The sequence below is a fragment of the Oryza sativa genome, chromosome 1 (assembly GCF_034140825.1).
Source record: "Oryza sativa Japonica Group chromosome 1, ASM3414082v1".
Classification (NCBI taxonomy): domain Eukaryota; kingdom Viridiplantae; phylum Streptophyta; class Magnoliopsida; order Poales; family Poaceae; genus Oryza; species Oryza sativa.
In genome coordinates this window covers 19,871,016-19,891,143 of record NC_089035.1, presented here as the reverse complement: position 1 = coordinate 19,891,143, position 20,128 = coordinate 19,871,016, and the positions used below count along the sequence as shown (strand labels likewise).

Below are 20,128 nucleotides of genomic sequence, written 5' to 3'. Positions count from 1 at the left end.
GTAGATGTAGGATAGATGTAGGGAGTAATATTTTGCCAAAGTACCGAACTGAAAAAAAAAAGCCCTTCTCTTTTCTTTTTTAAATTTGAACTGAAAAAGTAGGTACTTCTACTACCTCTGCAATCGGATTACATTGGACCACGGGACGTGTCAGATCTTTTGATCGCTCGGAGATTGCTCGAAAACGCCCAAAGTATACGATTCCAGTCCACCGTGGCGGTGGCGCGTCAGCTTTCCAGCCCAGCCAAGCCCAGTGGCACGCACCATCCACCCGCAAGAGTGCAGAGCCGTTGGGAAAACTAACGGGCGGCGCAAGAGAAACTGATCAGTGCACGTCTGACGTCTCGTTTATTGAACAGCTGAATAATAATACGTTTAGTATAAAAACAATCATTTTAGAACCACTTCCGTCCCATAATAATTATATTATAAAATTTTAATTTATTATAAAATATTTGCTTAATTATCTCATTAATCATTTCTCATTCAAATTTCCTCATATTCTACTCTCAACCAATCTTTCATTCTTACCTATATATATTTACACAATTCTAATCTTTCTTCTCAAATCTTAATATCTTAATATATGCTCTACAATTTAGAATTATAATTATTTTGGAACGGAGATAGCAGTTAATTTGAAAAAAAACAAATATATTTTAAACCTCTTAATAATTAATAATTATATGTTAATTACATTTCAGTTTTACATGTGGCTAATCATCCAAAGCTATAGTACTCCCGAGAAAGCAAAGCACCGCACCTCCAACGGCCGAAACTCGGAGTGAGAAAGAGAAAGAGAAAGAGAGAGAGAGAGAGAGAGGCGGCGAGCTCGATTCCTTGCTTCCTCCTCGCCGGGGGGCTCGACCGACTCTCGAGTAGGGGAAAGGAATACCGCCCGCCTCCGCAAGCGCTCCTCCCTTCCCCTTCCCTTCCCGCCGCGCGCCGCCGCTCTCTCTCTCTCTCTCTCTCTCTCTCTCTCTCTCTCCCATGGCGTATAAAGCGGCGCCGACCGAGCCCTTGCTGCTCACACCACCACGATTCGGGGGGAGACGGCGATGGCGGCGTCGACGTCCACGGAGGTGGTAGTGCCGGCGGGTGCGGGTGCGGGGGCGGGGGCGGGGAGGTGGAGGCGGGATGCGCTGGCGCACACGCTGGGGTCGCGGAGGCTGCCCGAGGGCGTGGCGGACGCCGGGGAGAGGGTGCCCGACGCCGTCGCGCCGGGGGTCATGCCCTTCATCCGCGCCGCCGACAAGGTCGAGCAGGATAGCCCGCGCGTCGCCTTCCTCTGTAAGCGCTCACCCCTCACACACACATTGTGATGAATCCCTTTGTGGCTAAGGTCGCCGAAACCCCGGCTTCAAATGACGTCTGTTTAAGCTGATAATGCTGACTTGAATTGACTAATTCATTCATGCCTATTCCACATTAATTTGAAGTAACTTGCGTTTCCGCTTCATGTGTCGAATATGATGGGCGCAAGCGCAAACCATTTCCATGCTGCATAGTGCATACTATTGAGTTGGCTGGGTTGGGTTGTTTGTTTCACACCTTGACAGATTATTAGCGGGAGGTCCTGAAAATTATACAGCTAAACTTTGTACTGTTTGGCCTACATTGCGATCTCGATATTCATATTTCGTTGGAACGTTTACCCATGCTTGTTGTGTACAGCAGACATTCATGTTGACATGCACCTCTGGTGATTGTGTGACTAATTATGGCCTGAGTAACTCATATGCATACCAGGGTTTGATAGCCTACTTTATAACGGGACAGGATAGGAGTTCTCGCTTTTCAGTGTACAAGAGTGCAAAGGCACATTTATGCTGGATTTGAGTAGTTTTTTTTTTCAGAGAGCAGATGGTTTAATCCTTCACTTCCATCAAAGCTTAGATGAAGTCATGAGAAGCTGAACTCTCAACAAATACTGCACTTTTATGTGTAAATTTACTTGGGACAGCTAGTAGTTGGGTATACCGTGCAATACACACGACAGTTTTATAAAAGTAATCATGAATTCATTTTGTTGATACAAATGCTAACTAGAAATTTGTTCACTGCATGCCATAGTGCATCATGATTCATGAACCGATTTGGTACTAGGTGGTTGCTTCCGTGTTTGTTTATCTTATCAGCTATTTGGTTCCTTCTTTCATGTATTGTGATGTACAGGTCTTTCTGATATGAGTTTTGTTCCTACATGCATTTTTGTATCAAGGTCGCCGATATGCGTACAACAAAGTCCAAAGAATGGATCCATCATCAGTCCAACGTGGAGTTCGACAGTTCAAAACATACATGTCAGTTAAGCTAGATCAGGTATGTCTGAAATTGTAATGTTGCAGGTACCCTCCCTCAGTGTAGATAAAATCTGCATCTTTCTCTTTGAGTTTCTGTTGAAACAGCCTTAGTGCATATTTTCTGGTACTGAACTTACCCTTGTTCTGGTTAATATGTAAATACACTGTCTATTAACTCTTGTTTTCTTACTCTTCGGAATCAGATATTAGATAAGTCTTCTATAAAGAACAATTACGATGTAGATAATCTTGCTAGTCATTTACAACCTTACAAATGGGAGCAGGTGCCCTCCAGGGGCATTAAAACCTTATTCTCTTTCAAATGGCTGCTTAATATATTGCCGTGACCCATGAGGCCAAATACGTTCTTTCATTACTTCATTTATCTTGATATTAGGGAAAAATATTCTTTTCAGCTGGCATTTGAAGCAGTCAAACATATAGAGTCCTATATTTACATAGCCAATAACGGCTCTGGCAATCATTCATGAGTCATGACTGTGTATCATCCTTGGCATGGAACTCTAAAATGATCCTGTTGTGATTATGTTTGCAATATTACCTTTACTTTGATTAAAATTATCTTTATGTTCCATTTTAAAAGTGTTTTCTTTCTCATAATATTTTCTCCAGTGATGAACCCTTGAGTTTACTCTCTGTTTAACAGGACGACACCCAAGTTATGGGCAATGATGCAAAGGAAATTCAACGATTTTATAAGAGTTATTGTGCTGAGCTGAGTAGGATATCAGAAAAGAGAAACTTGTAAGTATCAATGCACTGATTAGCTGTTTCCTTATTGATGATCTGTTTTAACCACCTTTTGTGATGTTGAATGCTCAGTGAGGAAGTGGCTAGACGTTACCAAGTGGCATCTGCTCTTTATGAAGTGTTAAGAGATGTGACAAACAACAAAGTTGATTCTGAGGTACTTCTTGCATATTGTTGCTTAAGGCCCTGTGCTTCACTTGTTACTGGTAATATTCTTCTCTACAACCTTCCAAACTTTGTGTTATAGGTGATGAAGATTGCGAAAGTGATTGAGGAGAAGAGTGTTCATTTCAAGAACTACAAGTACAACATTATTCCCCTGAACTTTCCAGGTTCATCTGAGGCAATTGTGGAACTCCATGAGGTTAGTTATAATTCTTCACACCTATGTTTGACTCCTTGCTCACACTATTTCTACCTGTATATAAAACCTTTTATTAATGATGGTATTCTTGATGTAAATGATATAGATAAAAGGTGCTATTGATGCGCTAAATAGCATCGATGGCCTTCCAATGCCACACATGTCTACTATGCACACGGATGGGAATAAATCCATACGAGATTTACTTGACTGGCTTTCACTAGCATTTGGATTTCAGGTAAAATTTTTAACGTCTATGTATATGGTCCGCTGGTTCCAAATGGAAGTGATACAATGTTATTTTCTGCCACATGTCAGTTTTATTTATGTGCATGTTATTATGTTTGACAACCGTATTTAAACATTGTGACATTTGAACTTAATTATTCTCACTATAGAAATCAAATGTGGAAAATCAAAGAGAAAACTTGGTTTTGCTGCTCGCAAATATTGGCACAAGGACTGCTGGGCAAGACCATCCTCTGGTAAGATGAATGCTCTTTCTGTTTCATTTAAAAGATATATGCTTTCATGCTTTAAGTTTATTATGTGCTTTTCTTTAGCGAGCTACCAATTTTGGTATTCACATTAAAAAGGAAATCTAACAGTATGCTGGCATGTTAACTTTCAGGTTGACACTGTGAATAAATTATGGAAAAAGATACTTCAGAACTACCAATCATGGTGTAGCTATTTGCATGTTAGTTCAAGTATCATGTACGTTCAACAGTTTATGAAGATTTTGCTTATTTCTCTTCTCAATATCCTTCAATATTTAATGTCTTCAAATACCATTATTCTGTTTTCTGGAATCAGGAACGTTGAGACAGTCACACAAAATAAACAACAATTAATGCTCCTTCACATTGGGTTGTATCTTCTTATCTGGGGTGAGGCCTCGAATGTTCGTTTTATGCCTGAGTGCCTGTGCTACATATTTCACCATGTAAGTATCGGCTTGAATGGAAGGGTTTTCCATGCTCGATTTCATTTACTTCTGTAAGGGCTTCTAGTTAAATAACTTCTTGATCATGGTTGATCTAGACATATTCCACCATGTAAGTATCTGTTGGAACAAAAGGGTTTTCCAATCTAAATTTTCATTTATTTTTGTATTCCAGTTTGAATAACTTGTTAATCATGGTTGATTTATTTAATTTACATATATAATGTTTCGTTGCTATCTTTTTCAACAAATCATTAAATTATATGCCAGTTCACGCTTTCAGAAATTCAAGAACTGACCCTGGCTTGTTTATTCTATGAATTATTTTAACAGTCTCATGTACTTTTGGTTAATGTGGGGTTGGTGCTCCTTAAACATTTGCTTCTTTATAAATCACAAATATGCCATTTTACACAACGAAAAAAATTTCTGCTGAAATATCTGAGGCATGCTAGCAAGAGTGTTCGATTTTATCTTCTTCTAGATTTCGATGCCGTATGGGCTCAACACAAATTATTTTGGACTTTATGGTCTGAACAAATTCAGTCCAAGCAAATGGAAATAGCTCAATATTACTGCTAGCATTGTAGATCTTGTGTCCATTGCATGGCTACTGGAAATGATAATATGACTATGGGAGTTATTCCATGTGATGCAATCCTTGCCTACATCAAGGTTCAACTGTAAGCATACCTTAATAATGAATTTGTGAGGTGATTGAATTGAAGCCATGAATGTGTTATCAAGCTGTCAAGGTGAATTAGTAATAATATCCAACCAGCTACAACATCCATTCAAACCATCTTTCATCATGAACCATCACATAAGTTGCAATATCTATTTTATGGTTTTCTTATTTCTCCTGTATATAAGTTTTGACTGTTACTTTCTGATAATTTGGCAGATGGCAAGACAGTTGCACAAAATGATCGAAGAAAATAATTTTCAATCACCACCAGGATTTGAAGAAGAGGGATCATTTCTGAAAACTGCCATTGAACCTATCTACAAGGTTTTGCAGAAAGTGAGTATTTAAAGTTTGATAAATAACTTAATTTTTCCTTGCAGGAGAAGCTCTTGTGCTTACAAACTGTTATTCTTATTTTAACCAAAAAAAGGAAGCACATAAGAGTAAAGGTGGTACAGCTGGCCACTCTACTTGGAGAAACTATGACGATTTGAACGAACACTTTTGGTAATCTCATAATCTTCTGTGTGGTTGTTTATTTTTTCAGTCTGTGAGTTTTCGTTTTCTTCCACGCAGGTCAGAGAAATGTTTTGCAAGGCTTAACTGGCCATGGGACCTTACAGCGGACTTCTTTTATCAAGGGGTAAGTAGCAGTTATTATTGATTTGATTAATGTCAGCATGGTGCAAATGTGTGGTCCCTCATCAAAAGGATAGAATCTGGTTGTCTTATTAGGGAGATCGCACCAATAGTTTGGTGAACCACATGGTGATTTCATCATTTTTAGATAATAGAATTTAACATTATAGTTTCATTATGAATGTATGAATAGAACTTTGATCTTGAGAACAGTCAAAATGATACTTATAATCAGTGGCATGTTTTGATGGTTTTATTTTGAGGAATCATACTATATCCTGCAAAATTATTGTGTTCCTAACAGGCAGTCTGCAATGACTATAGTTCAATACCTTAGGCAAGAAGGCTAGTTCTTAGTTAAAAAGAAAATTTAAGCAACTAGACTTGTCCTTATGTTAAGTGACTTTCACAATTGGGTAAGCTTGTGCTCGCTTTCAAATGATTTTGGGGCTCTTTAAGTCTTAAGAGATTTTTTGAGCCATAGCATATACATTTTACTAGAAAGGAATATAATACAGGAGAGCCCCTGCCGTCAGGGAAGAAAATACTAGTTACAAATTATCTAGAGGTGGAAAGGAGCTTAATACATAGCTAGACATTGTCATTTCTAACCTTATTTTTATGAATTCACCACTAACTCTTTTGAAGATTTCTTCGCTGTTTCCGAGCCTACATTAAGGGGAGTAACTGTTTTCCATAGTGACCTGTCTGCCAGAATCTCATCTTAAGACAAATCTGTTCCATTCAATCCAAATATGCCTGTGCCAAATCACGTTCTGTTGAAATATTGTGTCAGAGAACTTATCACAGATTTTGCTCTAATACAAGTGAAAAATATTGGCTGGAAAGAAATTAATTTGACAGTATGTGATTGGCTGGTTGCATGGAAAGATTATTTTAGGATGATAAGTATTCAGATCTTGGAACTGTTTCATGTTCACTTGAAATAAACAGTATACGCTAGTTGCTTTTTAGCTAATGTTTCTTTGTTTTTTCTTCTTACAGCGCACTACATCAACAAAGCCCAAAACGAATTTTGTTGAAGTCCGCACATTTCTACACATATTTAGAAGTTTTAATCGAATGTGGATGTTTTTCATACTAGCTTTTCAGGTGACTCCTCTTTCTGAAGTACATCAGAATCTTTTCAACTCTTTAAACTTGCAACACAAACACCTTGAATTTCCACTTCCAGGCAATGCTAATAGTATCATGGAGTTCGTCTGGATCTCTTTCTGCGCTTGCTGATGCAACTGTTTTCAGAAGTGTTTTAAGTGTCTTTATAACAGCTGCTCTACTCAACTTCATTAAAGGTGTAGTACTCTCTTCTAAATGCTTTTCATTTTGTCAGGTTGAACTATTTTGTTGTACTACATAGTATTCATTTCAAAGAGCTATGCTATTTCTATAACTCCTATTTTCTACTCGTGCAGTAACTCTGGACATAGTGCTTACTTTCCAAGCATGGGGGAATATGGACTGGATACAAATAGTCAGATATCTATTAAAATTCTTCGTGGCCATTGCTTGGATAATAATTCTTCCATTAGCATATTCTAGTTCCATCAGATACCCATCTGGTGCTGGAAAACTCCTGAATAGTTGGGTAGGAAATTGGCATAACCCGTCAGTATATAATGTTGCAATCATCATATATATAGTCCCGGACATTTTGGCTGCCTTTCTTTTCTTGTTGCCACAACTTCAGAATATCATGGAACGCTCAAACTGGCGTGTAATTGGTCTTATTATGTGGTGGATTCAGGTCAGCGTTTCATATTTCCTTTAACATGATGCACACATACAAAACTAATTTGAGTGTTGAGCATAATTAGCGCTTACATGATGTTTTGCCACATATCAGCCAAGATTATATGTTGCACGTGGTATGCATGAAGATATATTGTCCATTATTAAGTAAGTGCTTCACCTTTTCAATTTATTGTTTTCCTTTGAATTGAATATGACTGTTCATTTGGATGCAACAGGTATGTCTTCTTTTGGGTCGTTTTGCTCACCTGCAAGCTTGCATTTAGTTTTTATGTTGAGGTAAATTACTGAAATATTGCACTATTTTTCAGTACATATTTGAAAGTTGTCAATTACTAATGCTTTCGCCTGGTGCAAATTAGATAATATTTTCAGAAGATTGCCAACTTGTTTGAAGGATTACATTTGTCACACCGTACTATTAGGATTTGGATCCTCCAAAAGTTTCTTCTCTGATTTCTGTTGGCAAACTGTCACAAGTACACAACTTACATACCACTAGTTAAGTGTGTAACAAGAAGTACAAGAAAAGCTCATTTTTTGCTAGCATAAGACAACTCTAGGTCTAGGCAATAATATCTCATAAAAAATGTTACCAATTAACCTCAAGGTTGAGAAATTTCTGTTGCAGAAAAATAGAAAACCATGTGTTCATTATTACTTCATGTTGTTTTGGCTTGGCTAGTGCCACTTCCAACATGTTAGTGAGAGTGATGTTTCCTTGTTCTTCTATCCAATGTTGTTCCTCTCTTGTCTCTCCCCTGTGCTCTCATGTACAGTGATGATAGTACAAGCCAGTGCCTGCTACACCAGTGAACGTGCATCTAATGCTCACATTTGTCTTAGTGGCTTGATTATGCATGTTGGCTCCTGCATACTCAGCGGTTTGGGTAGGTGTGGCTAAATGGGGTCTGACATGAGCTCCTGTACACAGAGTCGGGTTGGCTCGACCTAATGAATGCACCGCAGGTACTACAACTTGAAAGTACAACACATGCTGTACCATGCTGGGCGTGAGTACCGAGTAGTCTTATGGGCCAGAGACTTAACCTTGTTTGCCCTGAAAAAATGAAAAATCTAGAAAAATATATACAAGTTTGAAAATGATATGTCTTCTTTACCATATAAAAGGAAACAACTATTGAAAATCTAATAATGAGCTATATTAATGTTTACACAGCTGCCAAGTAAAAAACTCAATTTTAGAAGACCTTGACAAAGAAGTACTGTCTATTATTTTTTGTTTCAAAAAAATATCTATCTTCTATTCTGCAACAGGAATTACGATAACAGTTTTAATGTATGCAATTTCTTTTTTTCCTTACTCTATGGAATGTGTTTTCGTTTTGTGCAGATATCCCCAATTATTGGTCCGACAAAGTTCCTTCTTAACCAAGGAGTTGGGAACTATGAGTGGCATGAAATCTTCCCTTTCCGTAAGTATCTTGTGATATAGCTAGATTGGACCAAATGTTCAATGCAATCCTGTCCCCTCTGAATTACTCTAATGAGTAAAGTACACCAGCAGTACCACAAGTTGTAAGGTGGGTGCAATTAAGTCACTCATTTTGCAAATAGCTCAAAAGAATCACCCATCTTGTTTCCGAGGTGCAAATCACATAAAACATATGCCATGTGGGATGTTCATCTTCGAAGTTGGATGCCATATTAATTTCTTTCATAAACATGGCTACAAATAAACCAATGGTGTAAAAGTATTGACAGTAAAATCCAATTTAAGATGAATTTTGTTGTTTTATTGCTAAGCACTATGCGATTGTGTTGACTGAAAGCATATGCATGTAGGAGTGCACGTAAAAATATGGAGGTTAATTTGCTTAACTTGAAACTTGTAACCTTGCTCTGCGGTTCACAAGTGCATCAACTTACGCCAAAAGTTTTTAATTTAGCAACAAATAGTTCATGTGACATGTACTCTGTGATATTTGAACCCCCGAAACAAGTTGTGTGACTTGCTTGAGCAATTTACAACTGAAGTGCACCCACCTTTCAAGTTTTAGTACCCGTGGTGCATTTTACTCTAATCAAAACCACCATAGAATAGGGTTGAGGGTGTTATCTGTCCAGATTTTAGAGTACTGGGGAAGACAGCCTTTTTTGAGTTCAGAGTGAATAGCTTTCCAACAGAGGTTGAGGGCCAAACTTGATTTTGTTCTCTTGCAATAATGTTGTTTCATTTGGTGATTTCATTTCCTATAACATTAGATGAAAACCCTGTGCATTGCTGCGTGAATACTGTACCACAATGATAAAATATGGTGCAAGATAATTGATTTTATATGCTTTTTGCAATTTACACCTTTGATCAAACATGCAAAGGCTAGAAATAATTGAGATGATGTGACTTTAAAAGTGAAGAGAGATAATTTGCTGCATAGGTTAATCATCCAAAGGTTAGAAACAATTGAGGCTATTTATAAGAGAAGTGAGACAATTTGAACTGTAGTTTGATCATCCAAAGCTACAAACAATTGAGGTCATGTGGTTTCATGAGAGAAGAGAGAAATACATTAACTACACTTAGTTTTCTTTATTTTTTATGTGTGTGTGTGTGTGTGTGGCAGTTGGGGGAGGGGGGCAACTATATAATTAAGTATATGGGGCTTCTCCTTATTTCTTTTCTAATATTCTCTTGTTATTTTGGATATACATGTTATCTGCATGGTTCTTATGGTGATTATATTTTACTTACAATATTCTTGTTAATTTTTAACAGTGCCACACAACCTTGGTGTCGTCATTACTATATGGGCCCCAATCGTCATGGTATGTAATTATAATCATGAAGGTTCAATTTTTTTTTCTCGAACTTGGAAGGTTCTAATATTGTTCCATGATTGATATAACCTACTGCTCTATTTATAGGTGTACTTCATGGATATACAAATATGGTATGCTATTTTTTCAACTGCATTTGGGGGTGTTTCAGGTGCCCTTAGTCATGTTGGTGAGGTTAGTGACTCTTTTATGTATGACAATATATTTGCAGTGTTAAAAATGTTTAGTTGTAAGATATCTTCTTTTTCTTTTAATGTAGATACGTACCCTTGGCATGTTAAGAGCCAGATTCAAATCAATGCCAGAAGCTTTCAATAAAAGCCATGCAACAGCGCATAGAGAGGTTTGTATTTTCCTCATGGGACTGCTAATCATGGTTAAAAAGTCAGATTGATGGGTGAACCCATCGCTGACAGTCGGTCTAGGCAGTCAAACCGTGGTTGGTTAATATTAATATACTTAAATGCAGTATATGTTCCATTTAAAATGCAGCAGCCTTCATGGTAGGATGGAGAAGGCACACTGCTTTGAATCTCTCAACCAGGGATCGGATCCCATTGACACACCCTTTACTGGTTTTTTGACAAAAGAATGCTGTGGTGGGCCTCGAGGGAAAGGATTAGGATTTTGTTTGGGCCACCACAGACACTCTTCCTTCCCCAGCCAGGCCAACCTGTCCCAGTTTAATGCACATTGGTTCTTTCGGCACAACCAAACTGTGTTTTTTGCCAAAGAAATTAAGCTGTGGTGGGTCTTGAGGGAAAGGATTAGTCTTCCGTTTGGCCCATTACAAACACTCTTCCTCCCCTGCCGGCCCAGCCTTTCCAGGTTTATAATAGCCAGTTCACCTCATGACCTCAAGACTGTTGGTTCGAGCTGTTCAAAGGGGTCCAAATGCACATCTGGTCTTTTGATGCAACCAAACTGTGCTGAGATCTGGTTCTGGTTTTTCTGATTGAACCACCAGTCTGGTCCCCTTTTTACAACTATGCTTAACACGGACAGCCTAAGTAAATGAGACTCCACTCCCCTCATCATCTGATAGCTATCTCCTCTGCAGAAACCCCCCTCTACACACGTAATAATTGTCATCTCCCTCTTCATCCCTACCGCAAAAGCAGAGATTTTTTCACATTGGCTTCACAACTTTTGACTCAAAACTTGAAATATTTCAAGTGAAGCAAATTCATCTTGTATTTTCAGAAAACATTTACTATGGAAGTTTCAAATGTCATTTTGAAACTTTCAAGCATGGAAATTTCCTCTTGTTGGTAGGAATAGGATCACTTCTGAACTGTACTTTAGTCTAGCTGAAACTGAGCTGAAAAGCTTACTAATTTAGGAAGGGTACACGCCCTTCTACTGTAGCACCGACTTAAAAGTCCTATAGAAGGACATGTACCCTTCCTAAGTTACTAAGCTTTTCAGCAGCACATAATCAGGTTTTCAGCTAGACTAGCGTGTGTAGTTCAGAAGTGATCCTACCAACACCTCTAAGATTGTGAAACTTCCGACTTAGTGAGACTAGGTAGGCTGAAGCTATTATATAAACAAGAGATCTGGATATCCGAGTTTACCCTTTTACATGCAGTGAGAATGAAAGTGTAGGTGGCTACAATGCATACAGGGGCCATCTTTTAGGGGGAAAATCTCCTCTGACGTACTGCCCTCTGATGTGGGTCGCTGACATATGGGCCCGCGAGCTAGGGGCCCACATGTCAGCCACTCAAAGTCAGAGGGCAGTAAGTTAGGATCTGTTTCCCTTTTAGGTGGGCTGAAGACATAGAAATGCATAATTTCTTTAGTATTTGCTAAAGGCACTTGAATTTTGAGTGATTTTATTACCTTCATTGCAGCAAGCATGTGGTGAGGGGAGATTTTTTTGTGTTTGGAATTCATTCATCAATTCCTTACGAGAGGAAGACTTCATAAGTGATAGGTTGGAACTGTAAACTTTTTTTGAATAGTATTCCACTATGCCATTCACTGTAGGGTTAACCCTCAACTTTTATTTTGATAGAGAAAGGGACATACTGATGGCTCCGTCATTTTCAAGTAGTTTTTCTGTTACTCCATGGCCTCCTTTCCTTGTTGCCAGTAAGGTGCGCAAAGCCTGTTTGCTCAGAAATAGATAATAAATTATCCAATATTATTTGATTATTTTGCAGAGATGCTCATGGTCTCAGGAATATACCAGGTACCCACAGCTCTTCACATGGCCATGACTTCTAAAGAAGGGGATTACCATGAGTTGATTGAAAAAATCAGACTAGACCAAGCTAGATTCAATGCTGTCATAGAATGCTACGAGTCCTTGGTTCTTATTCTTAAGAATCTTCTGCTAGACAATAATGATCAGAAGTAAAGGCCATACTCTTTCATTTACATGGTGAATCTATTCCTCTGTACAATATATTAGAAATTACTGATTTGGCTCATTTGACATACTGCTGCAGAATCGTCGATGCCATTGATAAAACAGTGCTTGATAGTGTGGAAAATAATACACTTTTGGAAGATTTTCATATGGCAGAGATTGGCAAAGTCAGCAACACGCTGGCAAAATTATTGCATCTACTGGTAACAACTGTTATGCCTGATTCATTTTATTAGTTTGTTTTCTGCATATATTTACATTTAACGCAGATTCATTTAATCACTCGTTTTGCAGAAGAATGAATGGATTTATTTTATTAGTTCCTTTTCTGCGTATATATATATTACATTTAATCTGTATTTATCACTCATTTTGCAGAGCAATGAATCTACTGATGGTACTGCTGAGAGAAAAATCATTAATGCTCTGCAAGATTTTATGGAAATTACTACACGGGATTTCATGAAAGATGGACAGGGGTAAGAACTATTGTAATTAATAAGTTCCTTAGATATGAAATGTGTTGGTTTAATTGTTTGAAAACTGTGGCAGTATTTTGAAAGATGAGAATGAGAGAAAGCAGAGGTTCACACATTTAGACATGGATATGATAAAGGAATCGTTTTGGAAGGAGAAGGTGTGCAACTATCATTGTGACTTCTCTGAAAGTTGTTTCTTAATTGTTTAATACTGAAATAGATGTTTTGCTCCCAGTTTGTCCGGTTGCACTTATTGTTGACTATGAAGGATTCCGCAATGGATGTACCAACAAATTTGGATGCTCGGCGTAGGATCACCTTCTTTGCAAACTCACTGTTCATGAAAATGCCAAAAGCACCTCAAGTTCATGATATGATTTCATTTAGGTGTGCATTTTATCATCAATGAACTTTTATTTCAGAAGTATGGGTAGATTTGATTTCTAAGTTTATTCTGTCTGCATATGTTGGTTACAGCAGAAATTGATGAGATTCTGATACCTGCCTAAATCTATAAGACCATTAGATTACACCATATTTGTTTGTACATAACATATCCTAATATATTGGTATGTGGACTAATAAATTAATTAAATAAAACTCTGTACGGCGATTTTTTATAATATGACATTCCGTGCATACATGCTGCATTTTGAATAGTTAACTATAATGGACCGACGGTTAAACTGGGGAAACTAGAGCCCGTACCTGGTCTGGTTTGCATAAAAGACTAGAGATGCAAATGAAACAGTAGTAACCGGTTGAACCCGATAGTTTTGCTCAGAACCAAACTGAAAATTGGGGATGGTCCGATGCCTGATAAGGTTTTTTTTTTCCCTACTGACTGAAGTTTTTTTTTGGGAGGGGACATCAGATTGTTTGTTAGATAAATGGTTATAGAGCTATATGCACAAGTGCTCGTCATGTGAACATTGAGACATGGACAAATGTATGTTCTTTTTAATTAACCATATTCAGATTCATGTCTTTCGAAATAAATCATGTTAACGATATGATGTTTTTAATTTTTTATTATATCTTCACTCAGCCCTGTACACCTGTACATAATGCGCAGTGTTACTTCTGTTATTAATTTACTATCCTCTGCACTCATTTTGAGGAACTTCACATTCTAACAAACTCCACTATTTAGTGTTTTGACTCCATATTATAATGAGGAAGTGCTCTATTCTTCTCATGAACTGAATAAGAAGAATGAAGATGGCATTTCAATTTTGTTCTATCTACAAAAGATTTATCCAGGTGAGTTGCAGATTCTTTTTTATCAATAAAAACTGCTGAACACAATTCGTGAAGGATCCGCAGATCAATGTTACAAATTAAAAATAGTGACATGATAAATGTGAAGAGTGAAAGAGTATGTGTTCCACCAATCTGGTTTTCCATACTATCAACCATCTTACTCATCAGATTTTAGTGTATCCTAAATGTAGTTCATCTTATTTCTGTGTTCATAGTAAAAATTTAATGAGTAATGCTTTGTCACTTCACCAGATGAATGGAAGAACTTTCTAGAACGCATTGGAGTTGACCCAGAAAATGAAGAGGCAGTAAAAGGGTACATGGATGATGTCCGTATCTGGGCATCTTACCGTGGTCAAACACTTGCCAGAACTGGTACTATGAATGTTTCTATCCTCTAGTAAGCTGCCAAACTTATATCTATTCTCCAGATCTTATTGTTTTTATCTTCTTATGTCTAGTGAGAGGAATGATGTACTACAGACGAGCTCTTGAACTACAATGCTATGAGGATATGACAAATGCTCAAGGTTAGGCAGATAGTGCTCTTGTTACAAAACACTGGTCCTCCATTTTTCATTTTATGTGGAAACAATTAACTTTGGCTACATTGTTATACCTTAGCTGATTTAGACGGAGAGGAATCTGCAAGGTCCAAGGCCATTGCTGATATAAAATTCACTTATGTTGTTTCCTGCCAACTCTATGGCATGCATAAGGCATCAAAGGATTCCCGTGAAAAAGGTCTTTATGAAAACATCTTAAATCTCATGTTAACGTAAGTTGCTGAACACCCATTACATTTTATAAAGTACATATCTTTTGTGCATCCTTCAGCGTTATGTGCAATACAGGTATCCAGCATTGCGTATTGCTTACATTGATGAGAAAGAAGTGCCATTACCAAATGGTAAAATGGAGAAACAATATTACTCAGTTCTTGTGAAAGGCAATGATGAGGTACTGAATTTTCATTGCTTGAACTCAAATATCTACCTTTTTCTGTAGATATTTTATTATCCATGATAGTGATTATAGATCGGTTTTACCTTTAAGTGATAAAGTGCTTGTAGATCAAGTTGTGGATAGTAATATTTATAAAATAAATTGGAACAGTATTCAAATGCATAAAGACATCAACACTGATGTCAGGGTGCAGTTGTCAACATTCCAGGAAATGGCAGCGAATTGAATAACCTCTTAATTGCTCTGGAAATATGTTGCACACTAATGAACTTAGAACAAATATCTCTTGTAAATAGAGCTCAATATTGTTGTTAACCGAGTCAGTACATGATTAAGTTAAACTGACTAGTGATGCCTTGCAATTTGACATTTAACCTTTTTTTAGGAAATTTACCGGATAAGGCTCCCAGGTAAACCAACAGATATTGGCGAGGGAAAGCCTAATAATCAAAATCACGCTATAATCTTCACTAGAGGAGAAGCGCTTCAAGCAATTGACATGAACCAGGTATGCAATCTCTGTGTAAAATAAGTCCCACTTAGTAGTTTATCTTATATTCTCTGTTGTGCAGGATAATTACCTTGAGGAAGCATTTAAAATGAGAAATCTACTGGAAGAGTTCCTTATTAAACACGGAAAGTCTGAACCAACAATATTGGGTGTTCGCGAACATATCTTTACTGGGAGGTTTGGCTTTTCTTTTTTTCTATTAATCACCTCTAGACTTTAGCGCGCCATCAATTTTGCTGATAGTGTATTTATTTTTTTAACTCCTTTTGTACTAACATTATGTTGTTCTTACTTGACATATAGTGTTTCATCCCTTGCGTGGTTTATGTCAAACCAAGAGACTAGTTTCGTTACCATTGGACAACGTGTTCTTGCGAACACTCTCAAGTATGTCTCCTTTCACCTTCAAAATTATATTGGCCAATTCATTTTATACAACTTCTGCAATATAGTCACCATATTGCACAACCTTAATGTCTGCTTGATTCATATTCCTTTCATGTTGTTGGCTTCTCCTCAAGCATTCAGTATGGTTTTGTCTAAGCTTTGATCCTATCTAATTCATGGCAGAGCTCCTACCCACAAATGTGTAGCTTTCATATTATTGGATTTTGATAACTACTAAATGTTCCATGGAGCCATAACCAACCACCAAACTAGAATATTTTTATGAGTTACACAAGGAATAAAGGATCAATATATGCTGGGAGATTTACTTGTTAAGGTGTAAAGGAACTATAATTTTGAACAATAAATTGCTAAAATTGTTAAATGGCATTGACTAGCCAAAATCATAGCATAGCAAAGCAAACACAAGGCCATGCATGCTATGAACACAGGGGTTGAAGGCAATATACTTAGAATTTAGAAATGATAATTTACAGCACATAAATTCAAGGAACGTACAGCTGACAGGGTTGTAAAGGCCTGTGGACCAGCCAGTTCTTACCTGTTTATGGTCAAACTGGTCAGATGTGACAAATCAATTATTCTTGTTATTTACTCATCTCATTTTCAGTGAGTTAGTAATGATATTTATACCAATTTACTCCCAAGTTAGACTGGTTTGACTAACTTGAACAATTTTCATCAATCCCAAACTGATTGGCAGTGCCTAGAGTGAGTCTAGAAACCACCCAATAACCCACCAGTTTTAGGGAACCAGTGGGGGCTAGGTACTATCACAATTCTCACCGTGTAAAACCTGATTTTAGGTACAATTTATCGTGTAGGAGATAATTTTTTGAGAGGATAGGAGATAAATTGTTAAGTAAATATAGGAATTATAAAACTCAAGTGATACAGGTTAGGCTAGAATGATTTTCACCTTGCTGTGTAGATCTTTGTACAATTGTACCATGAGCAGCGGAGTTATTTTCTTTGGTTATTTTTCCAAATTTCTTATGCAGGGTACGATTCCATTATGGTCACCCTGATGTTTTCGATAGAATCTTTCACCTCACAAGGGGTGGCATAAGCAAGGCATCAAAGGTTATCAACCTTAGCGAGGATATCTTTGCAGGTAAAATTTCCAGAGATTATGTGCATCATGCAAATTAGTTTTGTTCTGTGCAGTAAGCTTATGGTTGTTCTGATTAAAGGATTCAATTCAACCCTGCGGCAAGGAAATGTTACTCATCATGAATATATACAGCTGGGTAAAGGACGTGATGTTGGAATGAATCAAATATCCAACTTTGAGGCCAAGGTGGCAAACGGAAATGGTGAACAAACACTCTGTCGAGATATTTATCGACTAGGGCACAGATTTGATTTCTACAGGATGTTGTCTCTATACTTCACTACAGTTGGTTTCTACTTCAATAGTATGGTATGAATCTTATTCTTTGACACATCAACTTAGTAACATATAAAGTTTCTGGAGCTGCAATAGCTGATTGGTTCACTTTGTGGTTTGTAAAGCACGACAACAAACAAGATATGAACTAGAAAAATCTTGCCACTAAAACCAATAACCAACCAGTATTATTGCAAAAAAAACAAAAAGTCCCAGGAAGATATTTGGATGTGAAGTTAAGTTTGAGGCACATTTAGCATGTTGGCCCAATAATTATGCTCCCTTATCTTTGCATTCCGTTTGAGGAGATAAATTCTCTACAAAGAAAACAACCTAGTAGGGAAATAAAATGGTCTATATTGTTCTTCATGATTTTTAAAGCAGTGACCAGCAGATTATAAAGAACTAAAAAATGTGACATAAGGTTTGTACTTTTGTACAAAGTGTGCTAACGCATTTTATGGCTTTGATTACTTTCAGGTGGCTGTTCTTACAGTGTATGTATTTTTATACGGGAGGTTATATCTTGTTTTGAGTGGCCTAGAGAAGTCAATTCTCCAGGATCCACAAATTAAGAACATCAAGCCCTTTGAAAATGCACTTGCAACTCAATCTATTTTCCAACTTGGAATGTTGCTCGTCCTCCCTATGATGATAGAGGTTGGCTTGGAGAAAGGATTTGGCAGAGCCTTGGGAGAGTTTGTAATAATGCAACTTCAATTAGCTTCTGTTTTCTTCACTTTCCATCTTGGAACGAAGACTCACTACTATGGAAGAACAATACTTCATGGTGGTGCAAAATATAGAGGTACAGGCCGGGGGTTTGTTGTGCGCCATGCAAAGTTTGCTGAGAATTACCGGATGTATTCCCGGAGCCACTTTGTGAAAGCACTGGAGCTACTCATTCTTTTGGTTGTCTATCTAGCTTATGGCATTTCGTACAGGAGCTCAAGTTTGTATCTATATGTCACAATTTCAATATGGTTCCTTGTTTTCTGTTGGCTGTTTGCACCTTTTGTCTTCAATCCATCATGCTTTGAGTGGCACAAGACTGTTGATGACTGGACTGACTGGTGGCATTGGATGAGCAATAGAGGAGGTATTGGCCTGGCACCAGAGCAAAGTTGGGAGGCTTGGTGGATAAGTGAACATGACCACCTGAGGAATGGTACAATACGTAGCCTGCTGTTGGAGTTCGTCCTCTCCCTTCGCTTCTTGATATACCAATATGGTATTGTTTATCATTTACACATAGTGCATGGGAACAGAAGCTTCATGGTACTTATCCTGACTAGAGTGCTCTGCATCAATGTATGAATTCTGACCGGACTAATGGTTTTTCTTTCTTTTTTTTGTTTCCACAGGTGTATGCACTATCATGGCTGGTTATAGCTATAGTTCTTGTATCACTTAAGGTAACAGTTTATTTGGTATTGTATTATGTTCTTTGCAATAGTAATCCTACAGTTGAGCATATTTCTTCTTCCAGGTCGTCTCAATGGGGAGAGAGAAGTTTATTACCAATTTTCAACTTGTATTCCGTATCCTCAAGGGCATTGTCTTTATTGTCCTCATCAGCTTGGTGGTCATATTATTTGTTGTTTTCAATCTGACTGTCTCTGATGTTGGTGCCAGTATTTTGGCATTCATCCCTACTGGCTGGTTTATTCTTCAGGTAAGTGATGCATCTGTGCTCACAACTTCAACCTGATTTTTTCCCCCTTCCCACTAGAATTGTCCACTCATTTGTCCATTGTATTCAATCATCACATTCACTTTACTCTCGTAGATTGCACAGCTCTGTGGACCATTGTTCCGGAGATTGGTGACGGAGCCGCTCTGCGCCCTGTTCTGTTCATGTTGCACCGGGGGCACCGCATGCAAGGGGCGTTGCTGCGCCAGGTTTAGGCTGAGGAGCCGGGATGTGCTCCGCAAGATCGGGCCATGGGACTCCATCCAGGAGATGGCGAGGATGTACGAGTACACCATGGGGATCCTCATCTTCTTCCCCATCGCCGTCCTGTCGTGGTTCCCCTTCGTCTCCGAGTTTCAGACTCGGCTGCTCTTCAACCAGGCCTTCAGCCGGGGGCTGCAGATCTCCAGGATCCTCACCGGCCAGAATGGTAGCGGCTCAAAGAGGGACTGATCATGATGAATATATGGGTTGTGCTTCTCTGCAGGTTTGACTAGTACAATCCGATGTAACTTTTCCTGGCACCGATATGGCGGTTCTGGGATTTATTTGTTTCTGGTTCCATCGTGTTCATATGAGGGCATGTGTGTAGTAGCCCCTATTGTTTTATTGCTTGGTTGCAGTGTTTGGGGAACAAAAAAACAATGAGAATGACGACCAGGATTTTCTATAACAATGAATTTCATTTTCAGAGCGCAGTTGCTTGCTGCAAATAATACTCTTTTTTATCTAATTGTATCACCTTATCTAATTTTATCACC

The 20,128-nt window shown here is 38.1% G+C and overlaps 1 protein-coding gene across 1 annotated transcript; it reads left to right on the top strand.

The window, feature by feature from the left end:
• The first annotated feature begins 825 nt into the window (after nucleotides 1–825).
• LOC9271759 (callose synthase 7) lies at nucleotides 826–20,100 on the top strand. Its single transcript, XM_015766129.3, has 42 exons — nucleotides 826–1,290; nucleotides 2,222–2,322; nucleotides 2,971–3,068; nucleotides 3,147–3,231; nucleotides 3,322–3,438; nucleotides 3,545–3,676; nucleotides 3,837–3,923; nucleotides 4,070–4,155; nucleotides 4,255–4,384; nucleotides 5,289–5,408; nucleotides 5,503–5,579; nucleotides 5,649–5,715; nucleotides 6,717–6,824; nucleotides 6,907–7,024; nucleotides 7,145–7,476; nucleotides 7,576–7,628; nucleotides 7,700–7,760; nucleotides 8,836–8,917; nucleotides 10,219–10,268; nucleotides 10,368–10,454; nucleotides 10,540–10,623; nucleotides 12,137–12,219; nucleotides 12,301–12,382; nucleotides 12,478–12,641; nucleotides 12,737–12,860; nucleotides 13,036–13,136; nucleotides 13,210–13,294; nucleotides 13,372–13,523; nucleotides 14,290–14,399; nucleotides 14,652–14,774; nucleotides 14,861–14,929; nucleotides 15,024–15,177; nucleotides 15,254–15,359; nucleotides 15,751–15,873; nucleotides 15,938–16,053; nucleotides 16,180–16,263; nucleotides 17,286–17,398; nucleotides 17,478–17,707; nucleotides 18,155–18,952; nucleotides 19,039–19,089; nucleotides 19,164–19,349; nucleotides 19,464–20,100. Exons 1-42 carry the CDS (start codon nucleotides 1,059–1,061, stop codon nucleotides 19,818–19,820), a joined length of 5,718 nt encoding a protein of 1,905 aa, XP_015621615.1. The 5' UTR covers nucleotides 826–1,058; the 3' UTR covers nucleotides 19,821–20,100.
• The last annotated feature ends 28 nt before the right edge of the window (nucleotides 20,101–20,128 follow it).

What these genes read in the sequence shown, in the direction of transcription:
- LOC9271759 (XM_015766129.3), top strand. Translation starts at nt 1,059, where the DNA reads ATGGCGGCGTCGACGTCCACGGAGGTGGTAGTGCCGGCGGGTGCGGGT. An exon ending in TCTACTCAACTTCATTAAAG is followed by an intron (nt 7,025 to 7,144) that starts GTGTAGTACTCT and finishes CTACTCGTGCAG; the next exon opens with TAACTCTGGACATAGTGCTT. An exon ending in CTAGACAATAATGATCAGAA is followed by an intron (nt 12,642 to 12,736) that starts GTAAAGGCCATA and finishes ATACTGCTGCAG; the next exon opens with AATCGTCGATGCCATTGATA.